Genomic DNA, 21748 nt, shown 5'->3' with positions numbered 1-21748 from the left:
ATTCAGTCTCTAGCTGTTGTAGAACCATAAATGCTGGGCGGCGTTGCTTCAAACCATATGCTTTTAAGACAGGGACAATCCATAATTTTCTCTGTTCAGAGTCAAATTTACAAAAAAATACCACATATATAGTTGATTGTAACAACATATCGTCACACGGGCATTTACCTAGCTCTCTTGACCAATCATTTATCTCCGGAAAGCTTAAAGATCTGTGCAGAATACCCAGGCAAAGACGCATTAATAAAAATCTATCATAATCGCCTATTATCAAGCATAAATACGGACGCATTGTAAATGTTGTTAGTGTGAGATTATGTGCTTGCACCATAGTTTTGCTCATTACCACACATAATCTCTTTTCACTCAATAAATTTAGATAATTATTTTATAGGTCTTTCCTGGATATCATATTCATAGTGCTAGGATCATCGTAAAATTCTTGGTGGCCTAAATTATATAAAAAAGATTTAACGTATGACAGCCACCTAACTTGCTTCACCCCGTCCAGACCCATGCAATCTATTAAAATCCAGCGATTAAACTGCGTTTCCTATGTGGTCCATATCCTGTGCCACAACAGAACAGGTTGAATTTTTATAATATCTTCTAGATATTGCAACCCTAGTTCTGTGTGGCATATGAAAGACGAGGTACTATTTGGGACCATCAACAAGAATCGTAAAAACATATTTTCGGCTACCTGAATAGAGCCCACATCGCCGTTCCCCCATATGCCTGCTCCATAGGAGGCAACAGTTGCGCATTTTACTTTATAAAGTATTTAACAGTTCAACCGTGCGGCGTCTGCCTAATTTCCTACTAAAATTCGATAAGGCAGATAAAGTCCTTATATATAATAGTCTCCTAGTTTTGACTGCCTGGACCCATGAACCTGTACGGGCAAATAAAATTCCAAGGTAGGAAATTACTTATTATCAATAAATATTGTTCTAGTCTTTATGCACCCTGTACCACAGTTCATTAACAACCTTTTGGAGTCCCATTGGCGTACGAGCCATAAAGACCGCATCATCTGCATATAATAATGCGGGAATAGGTTGTTTACCAGCTACCGGTAGAGCCTTACATTCCCGACTTAAAACTTTGTCAAGACTATTTATATACAATGAGAAGAGGAAAGGTGCAAGGACACAGCCTTGTCTCACACCTCTCCTCACTCTAAAGTGTCTTGTGCATTCCCCCCCCCACCCCGAATCAAACTCTCGCCTTTGCCCGTGAATAGAGCTGCCTTAGAAAGGAAATTAAAACTGCATCTACACCCAGCTCCTCTAAAATTATCCACAATTTGTTATGTATCACACAGTCAAATGCCGCTGTTAAGTCGACGAATGCTAAGTATAGGGTTCCCTTTTTTGCCTTAATATACTTATTCCCTAAGATGTTGAAATTAAGGCCCTGCTCAGTTGTACCTAACCTCTTGCGGAAGCCATATTGTAGGTCGCTTATTATTGACTGGTCCTCTGCCCAGTCCTGTAATCTATTCAATAATACTCGGCCTACAATTTTCACGGTTGAGTCCAGCAAGGATATTGGCCGATAACAGGCCGGATCGACCCTATCTCCTTTTTAAAAAAAATGGAACCAAGATAGATTCGTACCATGTAGATAAAAACCAGCAGAGCTGCAAGCATTAAGAACTTGTGTCAGCAAAGGGCCCCATAACGCAATATTAGATTTAAAGAGGTCGACAGGCACGCCGTCCGGCCAAGTGGCCTTTCCGCCCAAACTTGTAGTAATGGCCAAAATTACCTCACTAAGCTCAAAAGAGATATTCCCCTTGATCCTTTGACACCAGTTCATGTTCGTTCTCATTATCTATATTATCTTGCGACCCTAAAAGTGAATCATTATACAGGGAAGAGAAATGCTCTATCCACTCTTGCTCAGTAATGGCTACCTCCATAGTGACTAAATCTCTATCAGGAAGGGAGCATTAACTGCCTTCCAGAATGCGCTGGAGTCTCTGTCGACAGAGGCTTTGCCCAATGCTAACCAGGCCTCTAATTTTGTCGCATTTCTTCTAACTTTTAAGGCATTCTTATACTCTTTCTGAGCCAGCGTAGTGCATATCCATTTTGTCTGGGAAGGGATATGTTTCCCACAGTAGGTGTTGGACTATAGACCCTCTCTGTCTCTTGGCTGAATAAGAGAATGCCCAAACTCTGTGGGAAATGATCGCTTAAGGAGATTTTACGAATACAAAAATCAGTAATTCTTGAACAGTGCCTGTTAGATACCAGAATAAAATCTATAATGGAAAAGATTCCACGGCCATTAAAGGTAGGGCCAAAGGGAACAGGGGGGATACATAAAGTATTGGCAAATCCTAGGTCAAATTGAAACACGATTTCATTTGAGATGTCACCGTACTTTGAATGCGGAAAATGGGGAAAGATCTTGTCATTGTCGTAGATAATACCACAGTTCCCAATATCTGCTTGTTGAATAAATCCTTATTTCCAGACTCATGTAGATTTTGTAGATGACAGCGTATGGATTTCACAATCCCCTCAATTAAATCATGAGGAACGTTATTATAATAATTCACTATTATTACTGTACATGATTTGTCCACCCGTCCGGTAAACAGATAATCTGATAGAAACAATCCTCGGCGATTATATTGATTCTCCCAAATTTTACTAAGTTCGAGATATAGGTGCAAAGACCCCCCCCCCTTAGCTCTTCCGTGCATTGACGCTACAGCTGGTGTGTGTAGAGTTTTGAAACCATTTATATGGATAGGCTCCACCACCCATGTTTCCTGGAAACTAATAAGATCAAATTTCTGGATGAAGTCATTCCATACTCTATTTGTCACCTTACATTTTAAACCGGCGACATTCCAAAACATAAAATTACACCTACCATTCCCAATATTATCTAAATTTGTGTCTGTGCTTTCACCTCTCCTAGATGTTAAATAATTAGCTTCTGATATAGGGGATAGTGTTGCAGCAGCCGTAATAGTAGATGAAGGGATAATAGGTCTCTTGTTATAAACGGTCAGAGCATCCGTGTCACAGATAGTAGACACTAAATGTGTGTCAAGTATGTCATATTTCACTACATTATCATATCTGACGATTGATCCTTTCCCCCCTGTAAAATCATCATCCCTATAAGTCCTCAATACATTAGCCTGGGTACATATATCTATGGCTAACATGTCAATGGCATTCTCAGGCGGAATGATCCTATCCTTAGGTTTAGTTATACTAATAGCAGATACATTCAGTCAGTCCACTTCTTCCAGGTTAGGGAGTGCATCAAAGAGATTATAGATAGGAACACTGTACATAGAATTGTGAGTTAGAAGTGGGGCCTCCCTGCTTGGTTCAATGTAGTTAAAATAACTAGGTTTATAAAAATATCCTAGTGATACAATATTAATGTATTGTGCTAGAATCAAGTGATTTTCCCCCCCTGCTCAAAATCGACTGGATAAGTTGCGGAGTTTTAAAGTTTAATATAACACAGTCGCCAGCCATGTCCTTACGCCCCCTCCCTATCCAGCTCGCCCTTCTTGCCATTTTGAACTCTGAGAAGAGTCTGTCTGTTAAACCAGTCCTAGCCCCAAGCCAAGATAACGACTTATTTCTCAAGTTCTCCCAGGTTTCAACCATCCCCTGGCGCAATCTGGGGACATTCGCTAGTACCACTGTATAGGGGGTTGCTGCCGGTGGAAGATCTATATAAGTTGTCAGATTATCAAACTCAGGATCATCCATAGAACTTGGTACTTTACTCACTTTAGGACCATCCACTTGGTTAGGTATGATCGCACTCAAAGTAGTTAAATTATGTCGTGCCCCCTTATCTGTGTTAAGTGTTGGTGGATCTTGAGTAGGTCGCTTATTATTATGATCACTGGGAGTATAAGTGTTTAACCGAGTGCTGGGGTTCATTCTGACTATGCAAGTGCTCTGACTGTCATTAGAGTCAGGTAAAGTGGACTTACGTTTATCCTGACATTTTGACAAAGCATCTTCCATTGCACCCAATCTTCTGCTTAAGTTATTTAAAGTCTCCCTAAGATAGTCATCAAGGGCATCCAATTTATTTTTAAATTTTAATACTTCATTTTGTGTACGAGAGTTTGAGCTGACTACCGCCTTCTCCCAATCGCACATCTTGTTTGTTGCCAGTGTCCTATCTTTCTTTGGGTCTCTTCTTTGTGTTACAAGAGGGGTTACCATGTTCTTGTATACTGATTTCCCTATCCCGCTTGAATGAGATATCTGGGTTTCTAGGACGCTTAGAGAGCGGTTTAGTATCACTCTCAAGATCACTATCTAGAATGTGTTCTGTTATATTCACGACACATCCATTTATTTTATCTGTTCTACTGGGCATTTCAGTGAATGGATCAGTTAACCCCTTGATTATCAAATAAGACGGGCCACCAGCAATATTAGTCTTATCTGGATTCATAGCCTCTTCTACAGTTAAAATTTGCTGTTCTATAGCGCCCATCGCTCCTGTCAGGTAATTTAATAGTGTTAAACACGGTCCTTCCCCCGTTTTATTCTGTTTTTTCTTGTGTTGAGTAATAGGTATTTTTCTAACAATTACTATGAATATAAATATATATAGTCACTTTGATTACAAATACTACAATAAATCTTGTTGTTCCGAAGAAATTTTTGACAGAAATTCAGGAAGGCCCACAAAACTGCCAAAAATCCAATAGTCAAATTAAAATAGTCTGTTAATTTTCGGGGGGGCCATATGCAGATACAGGGCAATGCCCTTGCGCTTTGTGTAAATGGAATCAGGAATACAGTACCTTCGTAAGAGCGTTTAGCAACCAACTGCCAAGAGCCGTGGGCCAACCCGGCCGAACGATGATGGGCGTAGACAGGCCCGTCTTGGCCGAGCCCAGGCACGCCCTGCGCTGCGGGAGGTGCCGACGGTTTTTATCACGCTCCTGCGCTTCCTCGCGGTGTTTGGGCTCCACTGCTCCTCCCACACTGGTCCAGTCAGGTCGGGAGGGAGCAGGAGCAAAGTGCCGAGTGCTGGGTCCGGTACAGGTCGGGAGGGAGCGGGAATAAATTGCTGAATGCTAAGTCCCGGTACAAGTGCAGAGTTTTCAAGGTGCGTCCCATTCCGATCAGTTCACACATCTTAAGTATTTTAAATGTTTTTCAGGATCACCTACTGCTACCAGCCACTAACCGTAATAAGACGATGCGACCAAAGATGTCAATAGTGTTACCAGCTGTGAATATTAATGGTAAGTGTTAGTTTTACTTTGTAAAAATTGGGACATTGAGTTTTAGGGATGTTGTAGAGTTCTGTTACTTTTTGTTTAGACCTTCCTCAGTAATATACATTTTCATCTGGATGTATGGAGATATGTTGTTTCTTAACGTTTTTTGTTGGCATGTTTTAATGTTTTTACAGGTTTTTCTCTGTTAATCTAAGCTTAAATTGATAATAATTATGATCATTTGCACAATTGTCCAATTGATATCAGGTGAAATTTCATTTATCTCTCTAGTCTTCTTTTTACTAAGGGATAGGATAAGGTTGCTGAACAATGAGACCAAGATGTGTTATTTTAATGAAACATGAGTCTGACAGTCATCAGGCTTTCACATCTCTTTGTTTGTTCAAAGAATTACCCAGTTTATAAAACACTTTATAATATTGATACTGTGTTTTGTTGTACATGCTGCTTAGTTTTTATTTTATTTTTACTATGTTGCACCCTTTTGATAACCGGGCCTCCTAGGTGCTAAAAATCATCCAGAGTTGACACACAAACTTTAGAACTGAAAAAGGCTAAATCAAGACACATTCTCAAACACACCAAATGTAAGTGATAAGGATTAGAGTTAAGTGATGTTAAGGATTAGAGATGGGCAAACCTAGCCTTGCTAGGAGTCTGTCTTGCCTTTGAGATCCAAAGTAGGAGCAGATCCATAAAAAGATTTGCCATTTAAATGATACAGCAAGTGTCTTGTAAAAACAAAATAAAAACTCTTTCAGAATAAAATGGGTCGTGTCTTGAATACCTGTTTTCCTTTTAAATATTAGGTTAGTACTTCAATTAAATTTGTTAAAAGTAATAGTTTTTAAATATGATTTTTACCACCTCCAATGTCATGATGATTCTGACATCTGATATGAGTGTACCAATGTATGCCAGTTTACCATGTCCAGTGTCTGTATTTGGCCAATATTATTGTTTTGTGTAGAGAGGATGAACCCCTTAATGACGGAGATTACATTTATTAATACATAAATAAATATATATATATAGATATAGATACAGACACACACAGTAAAAAAGCACCCTTTTAGAAGTTATATGCTCATCGGTCCTGCCTCTTAATGTCTGTCTTTAAAAACAGTATTAATTGCGAGGGGGGTGAAGTGCTTGTTGGCCGAGAGCCAGGCAAGAAGCAGTCATTCATCTAGTGTCAGACTCGAGCCTAACCGATCTTGCCCACCTTTTTTGTTTGTGGTGTGGGATACTCCGAGCTTTAGCCTCCTTAACTTGTTTTCCACAAAAGGTATCCAAATTTGAGTAATTTTTTTACCCACCAGATTCCCCAGAAGGCACAAAAGAAAAAGATCACCATGTAACAAAGGCTTAGGTTTTAATGGAAAAATTAGAATAAAGGGCTGTGTAAGAAACCATATTCTTTTTTAGGTCTCGCCTACGCAGCGCGCATGCGCTCCATAGGAGGAGGCCATTAGGAATCGATTCACTTTTTGGGCCAAAAAAATCTGCACGCTTTGCATTACTTTCAATGGCAACGCATGCACGTTTGGCGATTCCCTTCCGGGAGCGAGCTTTGAAACCATCTGTTTGTAATTAACTTTCAAACAGATGGTTCCCTTGCGCACTCCCGCAAGGGAAACGCTTTGTGGGTCTTTTTTTTTTTTTTTTTGCTCGTTAGTTTCTTTGGGCACACTTCACCCACTTTAAAATAGTTTACCTTCTGCCACACTCATGGCCTCGGGTGCTTTTTGCTTGTTTTGGTATCGCTTTATCTGTAATCATGCCTGGCTCTGCAGTCTGCGCTGCTCTGAATACGTCATTGCCAATGCTTGCGTGCTTTCACAACCTTTCTACATGTTGTCTGACAACCACTTTTAGTGCTTTGACAAGTACAAATCTTTAAAGAATACATCCACGGTAGAGTGTGGTAGTCACTGGTTGTAAAGACCTGTGCTGTTGCCAATAAATCTTTCCGAAAATGTAAACGAAACATCAAGCAAGCTAGCATGTGACAAAGGGCGCACTGTGTTTGCGACATTGCTGCCTCAAAACAGGAAGTTAAACACTGTCAGGCAGAGGAGAAAACAAAAAAAACTGCCGGCACAAGACAAGTGAATCACACACAGAGCCACGTAGGACTAAAGGCTGTGTGTGCAGAGAGCCAGGAGCGTGTCCTTACCTCCTCCTCCCCAGCAGCGTAGTCCATTCTTCGGGCACCTGCGAGGGGGTACAGTAGGTCTGAGGCCGGCTGGGGGCCTCTGACCTCCACAGGCAGAGTCAGGCCCCTGGGATGGAGCTTTTCAGCTTCCTTAAAGCTGCCAACTGGAGAGTGAGCCTGTGAGGACAGGCACCGTGAACAGACAGGGTGCCAGTGTTGGATTCATGACTGTCAACCGAGCAGCTGCTTTCATTGCCCTCTCCATCTTGTCCACAGGGAGCACACAAAATACATATTTGTTTTCAAGCTTAATAAAACATTTCTCTTTTTAAATGGACGCAATAAAGTAGTTTCATAAACTAGCATTGCTACCGGAAACACATGGGCATCTTTCCACTATGTTAAATTCGATCCTGCGTTAGTAATACAACTAACTGCCAGGATGGTTTTAACCCAGAAAATGTCGGAAGGTGAATTTAGTCATCAAGAAAGCACCATTTTATTATTTTTGCACACACTTATACGCTTCGCCATGCACCCGGCATGTAAGCAGGTAGCTTTGTATCGCCAGCTCTGTAGGCATAGGTCGGGTGACCAGATTGCTCCATGTCAACGAGACACTGCCTGGACTTTGCTTTTACATATATATCATTGTTATCAGATGTGGTTAGTTCATTGGTGCTATTGCAATGAACCAAGACAACAACTCCCAGGATGCACTGATATCTAAAAGCATCTGCCAGGCATGGAAAAATGCTATCCCGGTGGCATGGGGCAATCGGGTCTGGTCAACCTAGCATAGCCCCCCACCCCCAGTGTCAGATTGGGATCACAATTAGGCCCAAAAAGTGTCCCACATTCCAGAATTGTTACTTTTTTGTACTTTAACCTAGTGTGAACTCGGCTTCTGGCAGGAAATGGAGGAGAACAACAGAGACTAATTTATGCCCCGCCTTCCACGAGGTGAGGGGGACATAAATAGTCTGAGGGCCTCCCTCGCTGGCCCTAACCAGCGCCCCCCCCCCCCCCATTCCGCCCTCCCCAACCTAACTTTCCAGTCTTCCTCCCTACCCCTGTACTCTGCAAAGCGAGTGCTAATGGCTTCCCATCAGCAGCTCTTTGAAGCCACTGTCACACCTCCAGGGGGCCAGGGACACCTCATGCTCTGACAGGAGGCATAGCCCTTTGTCATTCTGTCTCCGACAGTGGCCGGCCCGAGGTGGGTCACGCTCAGTATATGTATCAAAAGACTGTAATAAGTCTTTTACCTCCTACCATTGCAGTGGAGACAAGGACGGCCCTGGCTGATTGGACTGCTTAGTCCACCCAAACAAGCATTGGCATAGCCAATAGGTCTCGCCTTTGGGACCTTATTAGCCATGCAACAGTTGATGTTGCACCAAGGATATTGTGCTGCATAACTAAATACTTATAAGGTCCCAAAAGCTAGACCTATTGGCTATGCCAATGCTTGTTCCCCTAGAAATGGGATCATCAAAATGTTTGCTATGCTTGAAGAACCATCTTCCCTGCTTTCAGGAATGAGCAGCATTACAAAAAAAATGACTTCTTTGTATAAACCACAATTTTTGCATTGTCCTTAAACGGTAGTCGATTTTTCCTATTTTTTGTTATTCCCACCATGTACAAAACAGAAATAGGTGACTGTGCGATCTGTAACTGTTTGCCCCAGTGGCCTATATACAAATGCAATATACTGTTATCTATGTCAGACTTTACTGGTCGCAGGGATATATATAGTGTTAATTGGTTGTCCAAAAACTAGTGATGCCCAGAGTTATCAACCGAGCTGCAGCTCCTAATGGTATTTTATTGTGTAGCGTCCATGCACAATTGATACAGTAAAATCTAATGTATGACAAGTCAGTAGTAGCGAAACCTATGTATTTTTTAAATGTGCTCAGCAGTTATACTACACTGTTTTGCCACAATTCTGCCAATAAAAACGGTAACTAGTGTGGACCTAAAAAAAAATACCCGATCTTGCTGCCACCAGTGAAAATGTAGCAACACAGATTTTTCTGAAACCCAGAAACTCGCTGGAGTCCAGGATGGTTAGCTGCATATTTCTCAATCTTTGAATGTCTCCTAGCCGCCAGACTGGATCCAGATAATTTTTCAGCAATGCTCCTCTTCGCCTGTAGGTGGCGCTCTGTGGCTTCATGCTGACTTTACTGACATGAAAGTAATGAAGCGAACCCTCATATAAGACCATCTCAGTGCACCAACGTCCGTTCCCTTATTTCTCTGTCTTCAAGTGCAGGCCCGGAGCTTTGTTCCCCAGTTTGTCGGTCTCCGCTGGTTTCAAAATTCCAAAAGACGGTGTGCTATTGACTGCCTTCAAAATGTCCTGAGACTACTGCAAGCAAATATCAGTGAAGTGCCTCCACAATGTGTTTCAGTGGTGTCTGAACTCCAGTCTTGATTCCAAATCGTGTTAGCAATGTGTCCTCATGCACTTGACGAAGCTGTACATCACTGAGCATAGGAAGTAGTCATGGTTGTTGTGCTGTTCCCTTTCTCAATAAAAAGTCCTGATCACAAGGCCTTTCCTGCAACCTCTTGATTACCTGCTCAAAGTCTTCGTGTAAGTCCAAGTATAAGCCAAAGCACAAGAAAGTGAAGCAGAATGTGACCCCACCGTGCCATTTTGGCTCCAAGTAGAAGGTGAAAGGACATCAGGATCTAAGTAACTCACCCTCTAGGAACCAGTACCTCAGTAGGTTACGATGCACCCGATTATACTGGGCTGCCATAAGCCCTACAGCAAATCAAACCCCCTAGAGAGGCCTTGCTGCAAAAGTTCAATGCACTCTGGCTCTCTTTAGCTCACCTTTGGGCCCCATAGAACTGTAAGGGCCTCTATTTGGGTTATCATCCGTGTGCCCTACACCACTCTGCCCCCTGTCCCTTTGGAATCCAGGTACCAGCCTGTGCCGACTTCGGTGCATACTTCCACACACAAACTCCATGATGTCCACTGATTCCTGTCACTCCAACGCCAATACCAACTCCACCAGCTCTGCTAGAAGACTCCGTGCTGATGCCGATATCAGACACAAACTGGTGTTGGCCTGAACTTGACTGATATTTCCTTATGAAAGTGCTATTGATTGTAATGCAGCTTACTCTAACCTTGTGCCTCTGCCTCAACATAACTGTTGTCAGAGGCTCCATTCTCCTTTTGGCTCTGACTCTGATCCTGTGCCAGAACGGGGGGCTCCCTAGAATGCTGATGCTATTGCTGATGGTGAGGTGGACGTTTTCCTTCCCTCTCTTTAGATTGATGATGCCTTACACCAAAATGCCAGTGGGCTCAATACCGATCTAGAAACAAGAGTTTGGGTCATCAACAGAGGAGCATTTCTGATTTGCATTGGTCGGTCTGAGGGTGAATGAGGTATTAGACTTAGTTACTCTCCATTGAGACCAAGAAAAATGTTATTATGCAGATTCTCCAACCTGGGCGACGTCATCGGAGCTATTGATTCCATTCAGTTCAGCCCTTACAGATGCCTTGATGGTTACATGGTCCAAACAATGTTCTTGTCCGTCTTTTAGTTGACAAGTAGACAGATGGCACAGGCTTGCACCCAGCGAGCCACATTTCTTCATCAAGCATCCTACTCTAGAAAGCCTTGTTGTACAAGCATCGACCAGTAGGTATAATCCTATCTAATTGCTTTAGGCAAGTGCACGGTGCTATCTTCAAGTTTACGCTCTAGTGGTGCTCTAGACAGGGTCAAGACTGATATGCATATGGCTGGGTCCAAACTGGAATGGCATGGTGAGCAAAAAAACGATGGATTTTTATCATTGGCCAGGCAAGACCTTGCAGTGGATATATTTAATGGTTATCTGTCAACCCTGTCTGGCATTTGTTTATCTGATCAACATTATATTTTTTAATCGCCTGTTGTGATGTGTTGTATCAAAAGTCTGATTTACATATTTCCCCCTGAAGCGGTTCATCATGCTGTAATGGGACTTGAACTTGATCTTGACATTTCTTACATGCACACCTTTTGAGCCTATGCACAGTTGCTAATTGTGACTACTGACACTCAGTAGTTTTCCTAATGGCAGCCACCTCTGCTCACTTTGTGAGTGAACTATAGATATTCTGGGTGCAACCGACCTGCACCACTTTCTTCGCAGACAAGTTGGCCCTGAGGACCTAGGTGGCAATCTTGCCCAAAATCATGAACATTTTCTAAGATGACTAGTCCATCACTTTGCCAATGTTTCTCATTCCACCTCATCCTTCGAAGGAGGAGGGGAAATTCCCAGTGACTCAACCCTAAAAGAGCATTGAACATTTATATTGACAGCAGAAAGGGACCATTGTGAGGATGATCAAGCTCGATGTATGATTTTCAGGATCAAAGAAAGGGAAAGGGGCCCTTGTCCAGCTGGATACTCTCCTGTAAACAACATCTGGTATGCGCTGTCCCAGAGGCAACCCCATGAAGGCAAACAGGTTCATTCTATGAGATCAAGGGCTGCTTTAGCAGGATTAGCAAGAGTGATGCTATTTCTGGACATAGCTTTAATGTCCCTCTCTGCCGGGACCGTTGGGTAGGTCATTCCGCCTACAAACGTTGGATCTGAGGACATTACCTTTGATTGTCCCAAACGCCTGCCGGCTACTGTTGAGGCATTACCCCTATTAATATTAAGGTCATCCTCAGCAGCTGTAGGTAGTGTTAACCGTGGTAGGTAGGTTTCCGAACCTCCCACGCTGTGTAGATAGTTTTTCACAAGGTCCTGATGAATTGCCAAAGATCCTCCTGACTAAAAAAGGCAAGAAACATGTTGACCCATTCAGAGTAGAGCCCTTTTATCGTGTACCATTACTACAGATAGTCGCCACTCTTATATTTTAATCCAGGTGGAGAGCCATCTTGAATAAAGTCACTTCTTGGACTCCCCAACCTGTTTTAACCCTCTTTTCACTACATCACATCTAAACTTCCTTAGGCCCCTCACTAACACCTCACGGCAATGAATAAAAGATCTCCTTTAAAGAGCCCCTCTATGAGTGCCCATCGGGTATTGCAGTGCCAACCCGACGAGGAGCAGACCCATATTATGAAGCATGACAGGACCAATTCCTCTCCTACGAATCATTGGATGCCCTTTAGTGATAACACCATATATCATGTTCTGTTACTCCTCTCTATACCCATCTAAGGAACTGCATACTCACTTTTTCTTGCGTTTTCCCATTGTCATTTTTTTTTACTTCAACAATTAGGGCCTAATTACTATGTTGGTGGGAGTGTCCCGACAGGCCGTTGGTGGCAGTCCCACCGAAAGACAGGCCATCGGTCCGACCGCCGCATTACAATACAGGCGGTCCAACCGCAGCAGTCAGGGTGAAAGACCACCGCCTCTGACGGAATCAATGGTCCCGTCATGGTGGCGGTCGGAATCGTATCCCTGCATTACAGCAGAGCTTACGCAGGCACTGCCGTAGGGATTACGATGTCCTTTTTCAAATGCTTTTTCATGGCGGACCGACTGCCATGAAAAGGCAGACAAAAACTGTAGTGCCCCCCACACATTCAGGCACCATATGCCATGCACCACATGGTGCCTGGCACAGGGTGCTTGGATGTGTAATTAGTGGCCTTTTACACTGCAGCACAAGTGCTTTTGCAGCCCGTTTCCTGGGCCACAACAGGAGCCTCAATTAAAAGGGCACTTTTCCGACCGCCAATATGGTGGTTGCATCATAATTCGGCAGTCGTACTGCCGACTGTTGGGGCTCTTCTGACCGCTGCCAAAGCAGTCGGCGGTCCGACTGCTGAATATCGTAATGCGGTCCTTAGTTTCTTTGGGGAAACATTGAGGGATCCCCTTGCTGAATTCAGAATTTTGTCTACTTTTCAGAAATGTATAGCATATTGGGATTACCCATTCACATCTGTTTCCGTAACAAACTGAAAGTAAATTGAAACCATAAAAATTAGGTTAGTTGCACTACCAAAGGTTAACTCTGCTTGTTCCTGAAAGCTGAGAAGATGGTGATCGTAGCACAACAAATCTTCAGTTTATGACATATTTAGAAAAAACACATGCTTTTCCCATTAAATTCTTTTTTTTTTTTTAAATTAGCTATGTTTTGTTTATTTTCTTGGTTCACTGTAGAGGAGTCTACAGACACTGGAGACCATTAAAGTCGCCATTATCTTGGGACAAAAGGAATCAAATTTGCCATGGATACTTTTAGTGGAAAAAAGTATGAAGGCTTAAGCAAGAAGTACTCCAAATATCAAAAAAGGGCTCAGCAGTGGGGTTATAAAAGCCTCAGCAGTTAAGGGGTTAACATGCTTTACCTATATTTCACAATTTTTTATATGATTGTGAGGCATAGACAATTACTAACCCAATATTAGCAGCTGGGGAAATTTTTACTGTTCTATTTTGTAGTGAGTAGAAATAAGGACTATTCTTTTAACTTTTTTGGGGAATCAGCCGAGACTTTTAAAGTTTTTTAGGCCTCGCCTAACTGCATGCATGCACTGTTGCTACGAAGGGGTATTGTAAACAGTACAGTGCCTGGAGCCCGCCCATCATTTATTAAACTTTGTTGGCTACAAGGCCCTTCACAATCAGGGACCAGCATACATAACCACCAGGTGAACCTCCCTCGCCCAGACTCTCCGCATCCACCGAAGCAAGAGCGACGGACACTCCTTCTTCTACCTGGCTGCCAGGACCTGGAACAGCCTCCCCCTCCACCTCTGGACCTCCCCCTCCCTACAGCAATTCAGAAAGGGTCTGCAAACCTGGCTGTTCGACCGACTACACCTAGCAACAGAAAACCCCCAGTTGCTGGATACCCTCACGGGTGAAAAGCAGTGCTATATAAATCCTATTTGATTGATTGATTGATTGATTTAATTGACATTCTTTGTATGTGCCTCCAAATTGGTCAGGGAATGCCGTACGTCACTTCCTTTTATTTCTCTGGAGCATGGGCAAAGCATTGATTGATTTCGTTTTGTGTCCTTCCGCTGTCCATCCAGTGCTCGTACTATGATACTATGATTCGGAGTATTTTTTCCCCTTATTTTTTCTGATTGTCGTTTTCCTTCTCTACAGGTGTTTCTTTTTGGGTGGGGGGGGGCGCGGATTCAGCGATTCCTATTACAGCAACAAGCAAATGCAACAACAGAATCTTGAAGTAGTTTATGACTTTTTCAGTGCTCCCTTTACCAACCATTTGGGTTGGTTTTAACTTATCTCCCATTCCTTGCCCGAATTGCAGGTTTGTTTGTTTTTGCCTTAATTTCTTTTGGAATTTGGTGCTTCCTTTTACAGTAACAGACATATGCCACAGACTACTAAAGCAGTCCATGTGACTGCATGTGTTTGTAGGCTGCGTTTGTTGGCTTTTTAAAATGCCTCAATTTTGGGCAGCTCTGCAGTTAATCCATTTCTTCCTAAAACCTATGTCCTTTGTCTCTCATATGTTCCACCTCTTCTCTGCGCATGCAAAGTATGTGTCTGTGTAAAGTGCTACAGCTTTGTGCAGAGCAGCAACAAATCAATTTCGCCTTAAAACCTATGCCCAAGTCCTCATTCTCATACATATTACATCAAAGCGCTTTCTGGCGCCCTATATTCATATGCATTTAAGTACAAGAGATGTAGCCTAATGACCACAGCTACACTCCACTCCAATCTGCACCACTCCACTCAATCTGCCCCAATCTACCTCATTACACTTAACCCCACTCCACCGAAACCTATCCCAATCTACCCTACCCCACTCTACCCCAATCTAGTCTACCCCAATCTACCTCACACCACGCCGATAACTTTTAGCCATGATGAACAGAAGCCACAATGGTGTACAACATGGGTGAAATACATTGCCACAGCCATTAGCTCTTGTAAAGGCGAGACCTTTGGCTTTGTTAATGCTTGTTTTAACAGTTTGATTGAGTAATCTTTTGCTCTAACAAAAGTTAGCGAGGACTTTTTTTTCTAAGCGTTCCAAATTATTTTCATAGTGTTGAGGAAATCCTGTGTTCTGTTATACCTTCCCTCGTCTTAAGTAATAAAACTACGAAAAGAAAACAGTAGTTGAGGGGTAGTTGAAGAGTAGTTTCATAATGATTAGATCAGTTGGTGGGCATTGTATCATATGGAGCAAAACGTAATGTACTGCGTCATCAGTAAAGTATAGCCTTTTTCCCTCAGATGTGGACATTTGTTTCTTCATACGGTCAGAAATAGCACACATTTCAAAAAGTCTTATTTAATACATTATTCCCATATAGGGCCTGATTACAAGTGAAGGTTTTATTCATCGCCCCTGATAAATATCTATACCACAGGGTATGTTATTTATCAGGTGCAATACATAAGACCTATTACGAGGATTATTAATGCACCAAAATACGCATATCTGAAAGAAACACGTAGTGCTAGATTCCTTACCTTAGAATTACCCCCAGGCATCAGACTGGATCCGGAAAGTTTTCGTCAGCAGTACCCCTGCGTGTCGGAAGGTGGTGTCGTGCGGCTCCGCGTCCATCGTTGGCGTCGGGGTCGCCGAGATGACTTCACAGCAGCTACTTAGATGCCGCCCTCGGGTGCTGACGTCAGTTCTTTCTTTTTCCGCGCCAGCAAGCGCAGATCCGGAGAGAGCAGTACCTTCAGTCACTTTTTGACTGAGATTTTCGAGGCCTTTTTGTCTCTTCTTTTCGAGTCGATTGACTCCTGGTGCTGTAGGGATGCCGGGTTTCAAGTCCTGCTGGGATTGTCATCTGATGATGTCGGTGACGGACCCGCACCGCATGTGTATCTACTGCCTGGGTTGCGACCACAACCCCAAGTTGTGCCCCGACTGCTGGGCCATGGGGCCGAAAACTTTGCGGGAGCGGTCCCGAAAGTGGCTTGAAGTCCAGCAGTCGGCTCTGAGCCGCTCAAGGTCTCGGTCCCGTGGGAGGTCGAGGGACCGGTCGCGGAGCCATCACCATCGTTCTTCGGGATCGAAGTCTTTGCACTCGGGGTCAGGTAAGGCGCGAAGCATCACAAGAAGTCGAAGAAGCGCCATCGCTCACCGACTTCCCCTCACGCGACGCGTCTGAGGGTGGGGCCACCCAGTGGCTCCAGTGGAGCATACGGTGTCGCCGTCGACCTACCCGCCCTTCCCGTGTCTGCCGCCGACTCCGGCCCAGCTGCAGGACTTTCTGGCAGCCATGGCCCGCCTCTTTGGTCTGTCGGGTCCCGCCAGTGCTCCTTCGGGCCCTGTGGGCCCGACTGGGGGTCCTCGCCCTGTACTGTCAGCAGCACCGGCATAGCTGTCTGCTTCGGCCCCGGCACCGCAGGGCCCCCAAGGATCCAGGCCTGGATCTCGGTCAATGCCGGTTGAACTTGTGACACCTACACCGACGTCGACCCCACCGGCACCACTCCCGACGTCGCCCGTGCCCCCAGACGTCATCGTCCCCGGTTTCAGCCCTGAGGTGGACACGGCGCCGGAGCAGCGTCGCTCGACGCCGATTCCGATGCCAATAGGGCCTTTCTACCCCTATGTCCACCAGCCTCCTTATTTTCAGCCTGTTCCACAGCCTTCGGAGGAAGGGGAGGACTGGGAGGGGTCTAAGGACCCTCTCACAGCACAGTGTGAGTTTGACCCGGACTGGGTTGAGGATTTGGGGATGCCAGCGGTCTTGACACCTCTCCTGACCTTGGCATGCTAAGTCCTCCTACGGTGGCTACGGAGGAGGGTGCGAGTTATGCAGTGGTGTTGCATAGGGCGACCGAGGCTCTCCACCTCGAACTCCCTACAGTGACGGTCAGGAATAACCTCCTGACAGAAGTGCTTCAGCCAGCGGCTACCTCTGCGGAGCCACTGCTGCCCTTTAATGATGCACTTGCAGACGTTTTTTTGGGCACCTGGTCCAGGCCCAACACAGGGGCTCCTGTGGATAGGAACGTGGCACGATGCCATCGCCCGGCCCCGGGCAACCCCCTTTTTCTCTCCCAACATCCCACCCCTGAGAGCTTGGTTGTCCAAGCCTCTAAGTCCCAAAGCGCCTTCCCTACCTCACCAATCCAAGAGACTGGAACAGTTTGGGAAGAAGATCTTCTCTTCCGCCAGTTCAGGGCTGCGGTCTGTGATCACCGCGTGCCTCTTGGGCCGTTATTCTCACTCTGTGTGGGATACGGTGGTGCAGGTGCTGCCTCAGTGTCCGGAGGAGGCCCGGAAAGTGCTCTCCAAAGCGATTGCTGAAGGGAGACATGCAGCAAAGTTCACAATACGATGTGGCCTTGACACCGCCGACTCGCTGGGCAGGGCGATTTCCACGACAGTGGCGCTCTGCCGCCACGCCTGGCTGAGGACTACATGCTTCTTGGGGGATGTCCAGAACACCATAATGGACATGCCCTTTGATGGCATTCGCCTTTTTGGCAACAAGGCAGATAGTGCACTGGAGCGTTTTAAGGATTCGCGGGCTACAGCCTTGGACCTTTAGGCCACTCGCCCTCTTCCGCCTTCTGCTTTCCGCTCCTTTCCTGGCGACTGAAGGGGCGCCCCAACACATCCGCTTCAGTGCCACAGGCTGCAACAGCAACAGTCTCAGCGTGGTCGCGGACGTGGGACCCGCAGAGGCGGGTCAGGGGGCCAGCGGGCATGTCAGTCCACCTTCAGCCCGGCCACCACTGCCTCCAAACCTTCCTAGTCCGGTTTTTCAGGCCCATCAAGCACCAGTGGGCGGCAGGATTCGCCATAACCTCTCCCACCGGCGCACCATCACTACGGACAGGTGGGTTTTACAAATAGTCTGAAGGGGCTACTCCCTCCCCTTCAAGACTACCCCTCCAGCCATGCCATCCCAGTACCACCACATGTCGGGTGATCATTTGGCACTTGTTCAACAGGAAGTTGTGGCCCTCTTGGCCAAGGGGGCCATCGAGCGCGTTCCTGCGCCAGAAGTAGGTTGTGGTTGTTATTCCCACTACTTTCTGGTGCCCAAGAAGGACAAGGGCCTGCGTCCTATCTTAGACCTCCGGAACGTCGCTTACTCCGGAAGGAGATGTTCAAGATGCAAACCCTGGCTCAGGTCTTGTCTGCTCTCGACCCTGGAGACTGGATGGTAGCTTTGGACTTGCAGGACGCATATTTCCATATTCCCGTCCTGCCGGCCCACCGGCGTTACCTGCGGTTTACGGTAGGCCACGAGCACTTTCAGTTTACCGTGCTCCCCTTTGGCCTTACCAGCGCCCCTCGGGTGTTCAAGAAAGTGATGGCAGTGGTCGCAGCTCATCTGCGCAGATCAGGGGTTCCAGTCTTCCCCCTATCTCGACGACTGGCTGTTGAAGGCGGGATCGCCCCAGGAAGTCGTCTCCCACCTACAGACTACGGCTGACCTCCTGCATTTGCTGGGGTTCTCCATCAATGTGCCGAAGTTGTACCTGATTCCTCTCAGAAGCTCCTCAGAGTGGTTCTGAATACAATGCTCTTTCGGGTCTATCCTCTCGAACGGTGAGTCCAGGATATTCAGGTTCTGATTCCGATCTTTTGGCCTCTATCCTGGGTTTCCGTCAGGCTGACCCTGAGGCTGCTGGGCCTCATGGCCTCCTGCATCCTGCTGGTCGATCATGTCAGATGGCATATGCGAGCTTTGCAGTGGGACCTGAAGTTCCAGTTGGCACAGCACATGGGGAACCTGTCCGAGTCCGTCCAGACAGCTGCAGTGGTGGCTCACAAACCAGCATTGGGTCAATGGCAGATCCCTCTCTCTTCCCCAACCGGAGCACACAGTGGTGACGGATGTGTCCCTCCAGGGATGGGACGGAGATCAGAGGCCTCTGATCTCCGGCGGAGTCCCGGCTCCATATCAACCTTCTGGAGCTTCGGGCGATCCGACTTGCACTGAACGCATTCCTTCCCTCTGTCAAGGGGAGAGTAGTGCAGGTGTTCATAGACAACACCACCGCCATGTGGTACTGCAACAAACAGGGCGGGGTGGGGTCGTGGACCCTATGTCAGGAGACTCTGCGCCTCTGGACATGGCTGGAACATCAGGGCATTTCCCTGGTGGTTCAACACCTGGCAGGTTCACTAAACGCCAGGGCGGACAAACTCAGCCGCAGGTGCATGATGGATCACGAATTTCGTCTTCACTCGGACGTGGCACATGGTCTCTTTCAACAGTGGGTTGAAAGGGTGGGTGCCTTGGTTAGATCTATTCGCCACCGAGCTACTCAGTATGACAATCGATCCCCCGATCCGACTGCCTCTTCGGGAGGATCTTCTGTTGCAGCAGCAGGGGACGGTCCTCCACCCGAACCTGTCCAGTCTCCACCTCCTTGCGCGGATATTGAGCGGCAGCAGTTGATTACTTTTGACTTGCCTCCTGAAGTTCGTAATGTTATTCTGGCGGCTCCACTAAGTTGGTATACGCCTGCAGGTGGAACAAATTTGTGGCATGGTGCACAGCAAAGGCTGTGGATCCCCTTTCTGCCCCTCTTTCAGAAGTCCTTTTGTTTCTTCTCTCTTTGGCCCAGCAGGGCTCTGCTCTGGGCAGTATTAATGGCTACCTTTCTGCTATTTTGGCCTTTCTCAGGCTCCCTGATCAGCCCTCTCTCTTCAAGTCCAATGGCATTACTCACCATTTCCCTCCTATTCCTTTTGTGATGCCGCAGTGGGACTTGAACCTGGTTCTTACATATTTGATGTGCGCTGCCTTTGAGCCTCTTCACAACTGCCCTCTACGTCTCTTAACCTTGAAGACTGCCTTTCTGGTTGCCATCACCTCCGCTAGGAGAGTGAGTGAGCTCCAGGTTCTTTCTTGTAAACCTCCTTTTCTATCTGTCCATCCGAACAAGGTTGTGCTTAGAACCCGTCCATCCTTTCTGCCAAAAGCCGTCACTGCTTTTCACATCGGGCAAACCATCACTTTGCCCACCTTCTTTCTGCCTCCGCATCCTTCCAGAGAGGAAGAGAGGCTCCACCGTCTGGACCCAAAACTTGCGCTCTCATTTTACCTGAACTGCACACAGTAGTTCTGGGTGGATGACCAGCTCTTTGTTGGCCACGTACACGGCAATAAAGGTAGGGCCGTGCACAAGCGGACCATTTCCCGATGTGTTGTCTTGTGTATCAAAGCCTGTTATTCTTTGGCTAAAAATGAGCCTCCGGTGGGGCTGCGCTCCCATGCACCCGGGCAACGGTAGCCACTACAGCATTGGGACATGGTTTCCCCCTGCAAGACATCTGTCAGGCAGCTACGTGGGCCTCGCTGCACACTTTTACTAAGCATTATTGCCTGGACAGCCAAGTTCGGAGAGACGGCTTCTTTGGCAGTTCTCTTCTCCGTGACTTCCTGGTGTGATCTTGGTTCGCAGACCCACCACTGGGGTTAGTATTGCTGGGGTATCTATTCTAAGGTAAGGAATCTATCACTACGTGTTTCTTTCAGATGAACAAGTTACTTACCTTCGGTAACGATATATCTGTAAGAAGCATTAGTAGAGATAGATTCCTTACCGCCCCACCCATCCTCCCCGTTCTGCGAATGGATTTCTAGGGTTAAGGGCATCCCTTTCAGGGCCCTAGTTTCAAGGCACCAGTGGTCCGTATCTTGCATGGCTCTGCATTCCTGGTGTGGAAAGTCGTGTACGGAACTGATGTCAGCGCGCGAGGGCGGCATCTAAGTAGCTTCCGCGACTTCATCGCGGCGACCACGAGGCCAACGACGGACGCAGAGCCGCACGACCCCACCTTCTGACGCGCAGGGGTACTGCTGACACAAACTTTCCGGATCCAGTCTGACACCTAGAGGTAATTCTTTTTTGATAAACAAGTTTTTATTGTTTTACACGGTACAACAACAGAAACAGTCTGGTATTCCGAAGCAGTTCCACACAGCAATACATTAGGAAACACCCCCCGCTCCACCCTGCCCCCAGAAGCCCCCCCCCACCCCCCGAACCACCCTACTAAAGTATATTGCCTAGCCATTTCCCCCAAACTCTCCGGTATTTCTTGGGGCATCCGCGTGCCCGATAGAGAGTCCGCTCCTGCGCCGCGCACCAGTCCACCCCAGCTCCCCATTTAGCCACACTTGGCGGCAACGGCTGCTTCCATGCCGCTGCAATGTCGCGCTTGGCCACCATCAAGGCCGTCATGAGAAACAGCTGTTCTGAACGTGTGCCATCTAAGCCATCTGTGATGCCCAGCAGCGAGTGTCGGGGGTCATGTGGCACCTCCCACCCCAGGACCTCCGTAAGCTCGGTTTCAATGCCTCTCCAGAACCCCTCCAGGGCCGGGCAGGACCACACCA

General features: G+C 46.4%; 1 protein-coding gene across 2 annotated transcripts in view; it reads left to right on the top strand.

Moving 5' to 3' along the window:
* Positions 1-21748, top strand: part of ATF6 (activating transcription factor 6) — a 740128-nt gene that overhangs the window by 706339 nt on the left and 12041 nt on the right. For both annotated transcript variants that reach the window (XM_085654834.1, XM_085654835.1), the window contains one exon: positions 5176-5260. In XM_085654834.1, coding sequence (XP_085510960.1) covers positions 5176-5260 — 85 coding nt within the window. The remainder of the gene's footprint in view (positions 1-5175; positions 5261-21748) is intronic.

This window comes from Triturus cristatus, chromosome 4_1, assembly GCF_964204655.1.
Source record: "Triturus cristatus chromosome 4_1, aTriCri1.1, whole genome shotgun sequence".
NCBI classification, from domain to species: domain Eukaryota; kingdom Metazoa; phylum Chordata; class Amphibia; order Caudata; family Salamandridae; genus Triturus; species Triturus cristatus.
The sequence above is the reverse complement of the archived record's forward strand: the minus strand, read 5'-3'. Positions and strand labels throughout refer to the sequence as shown.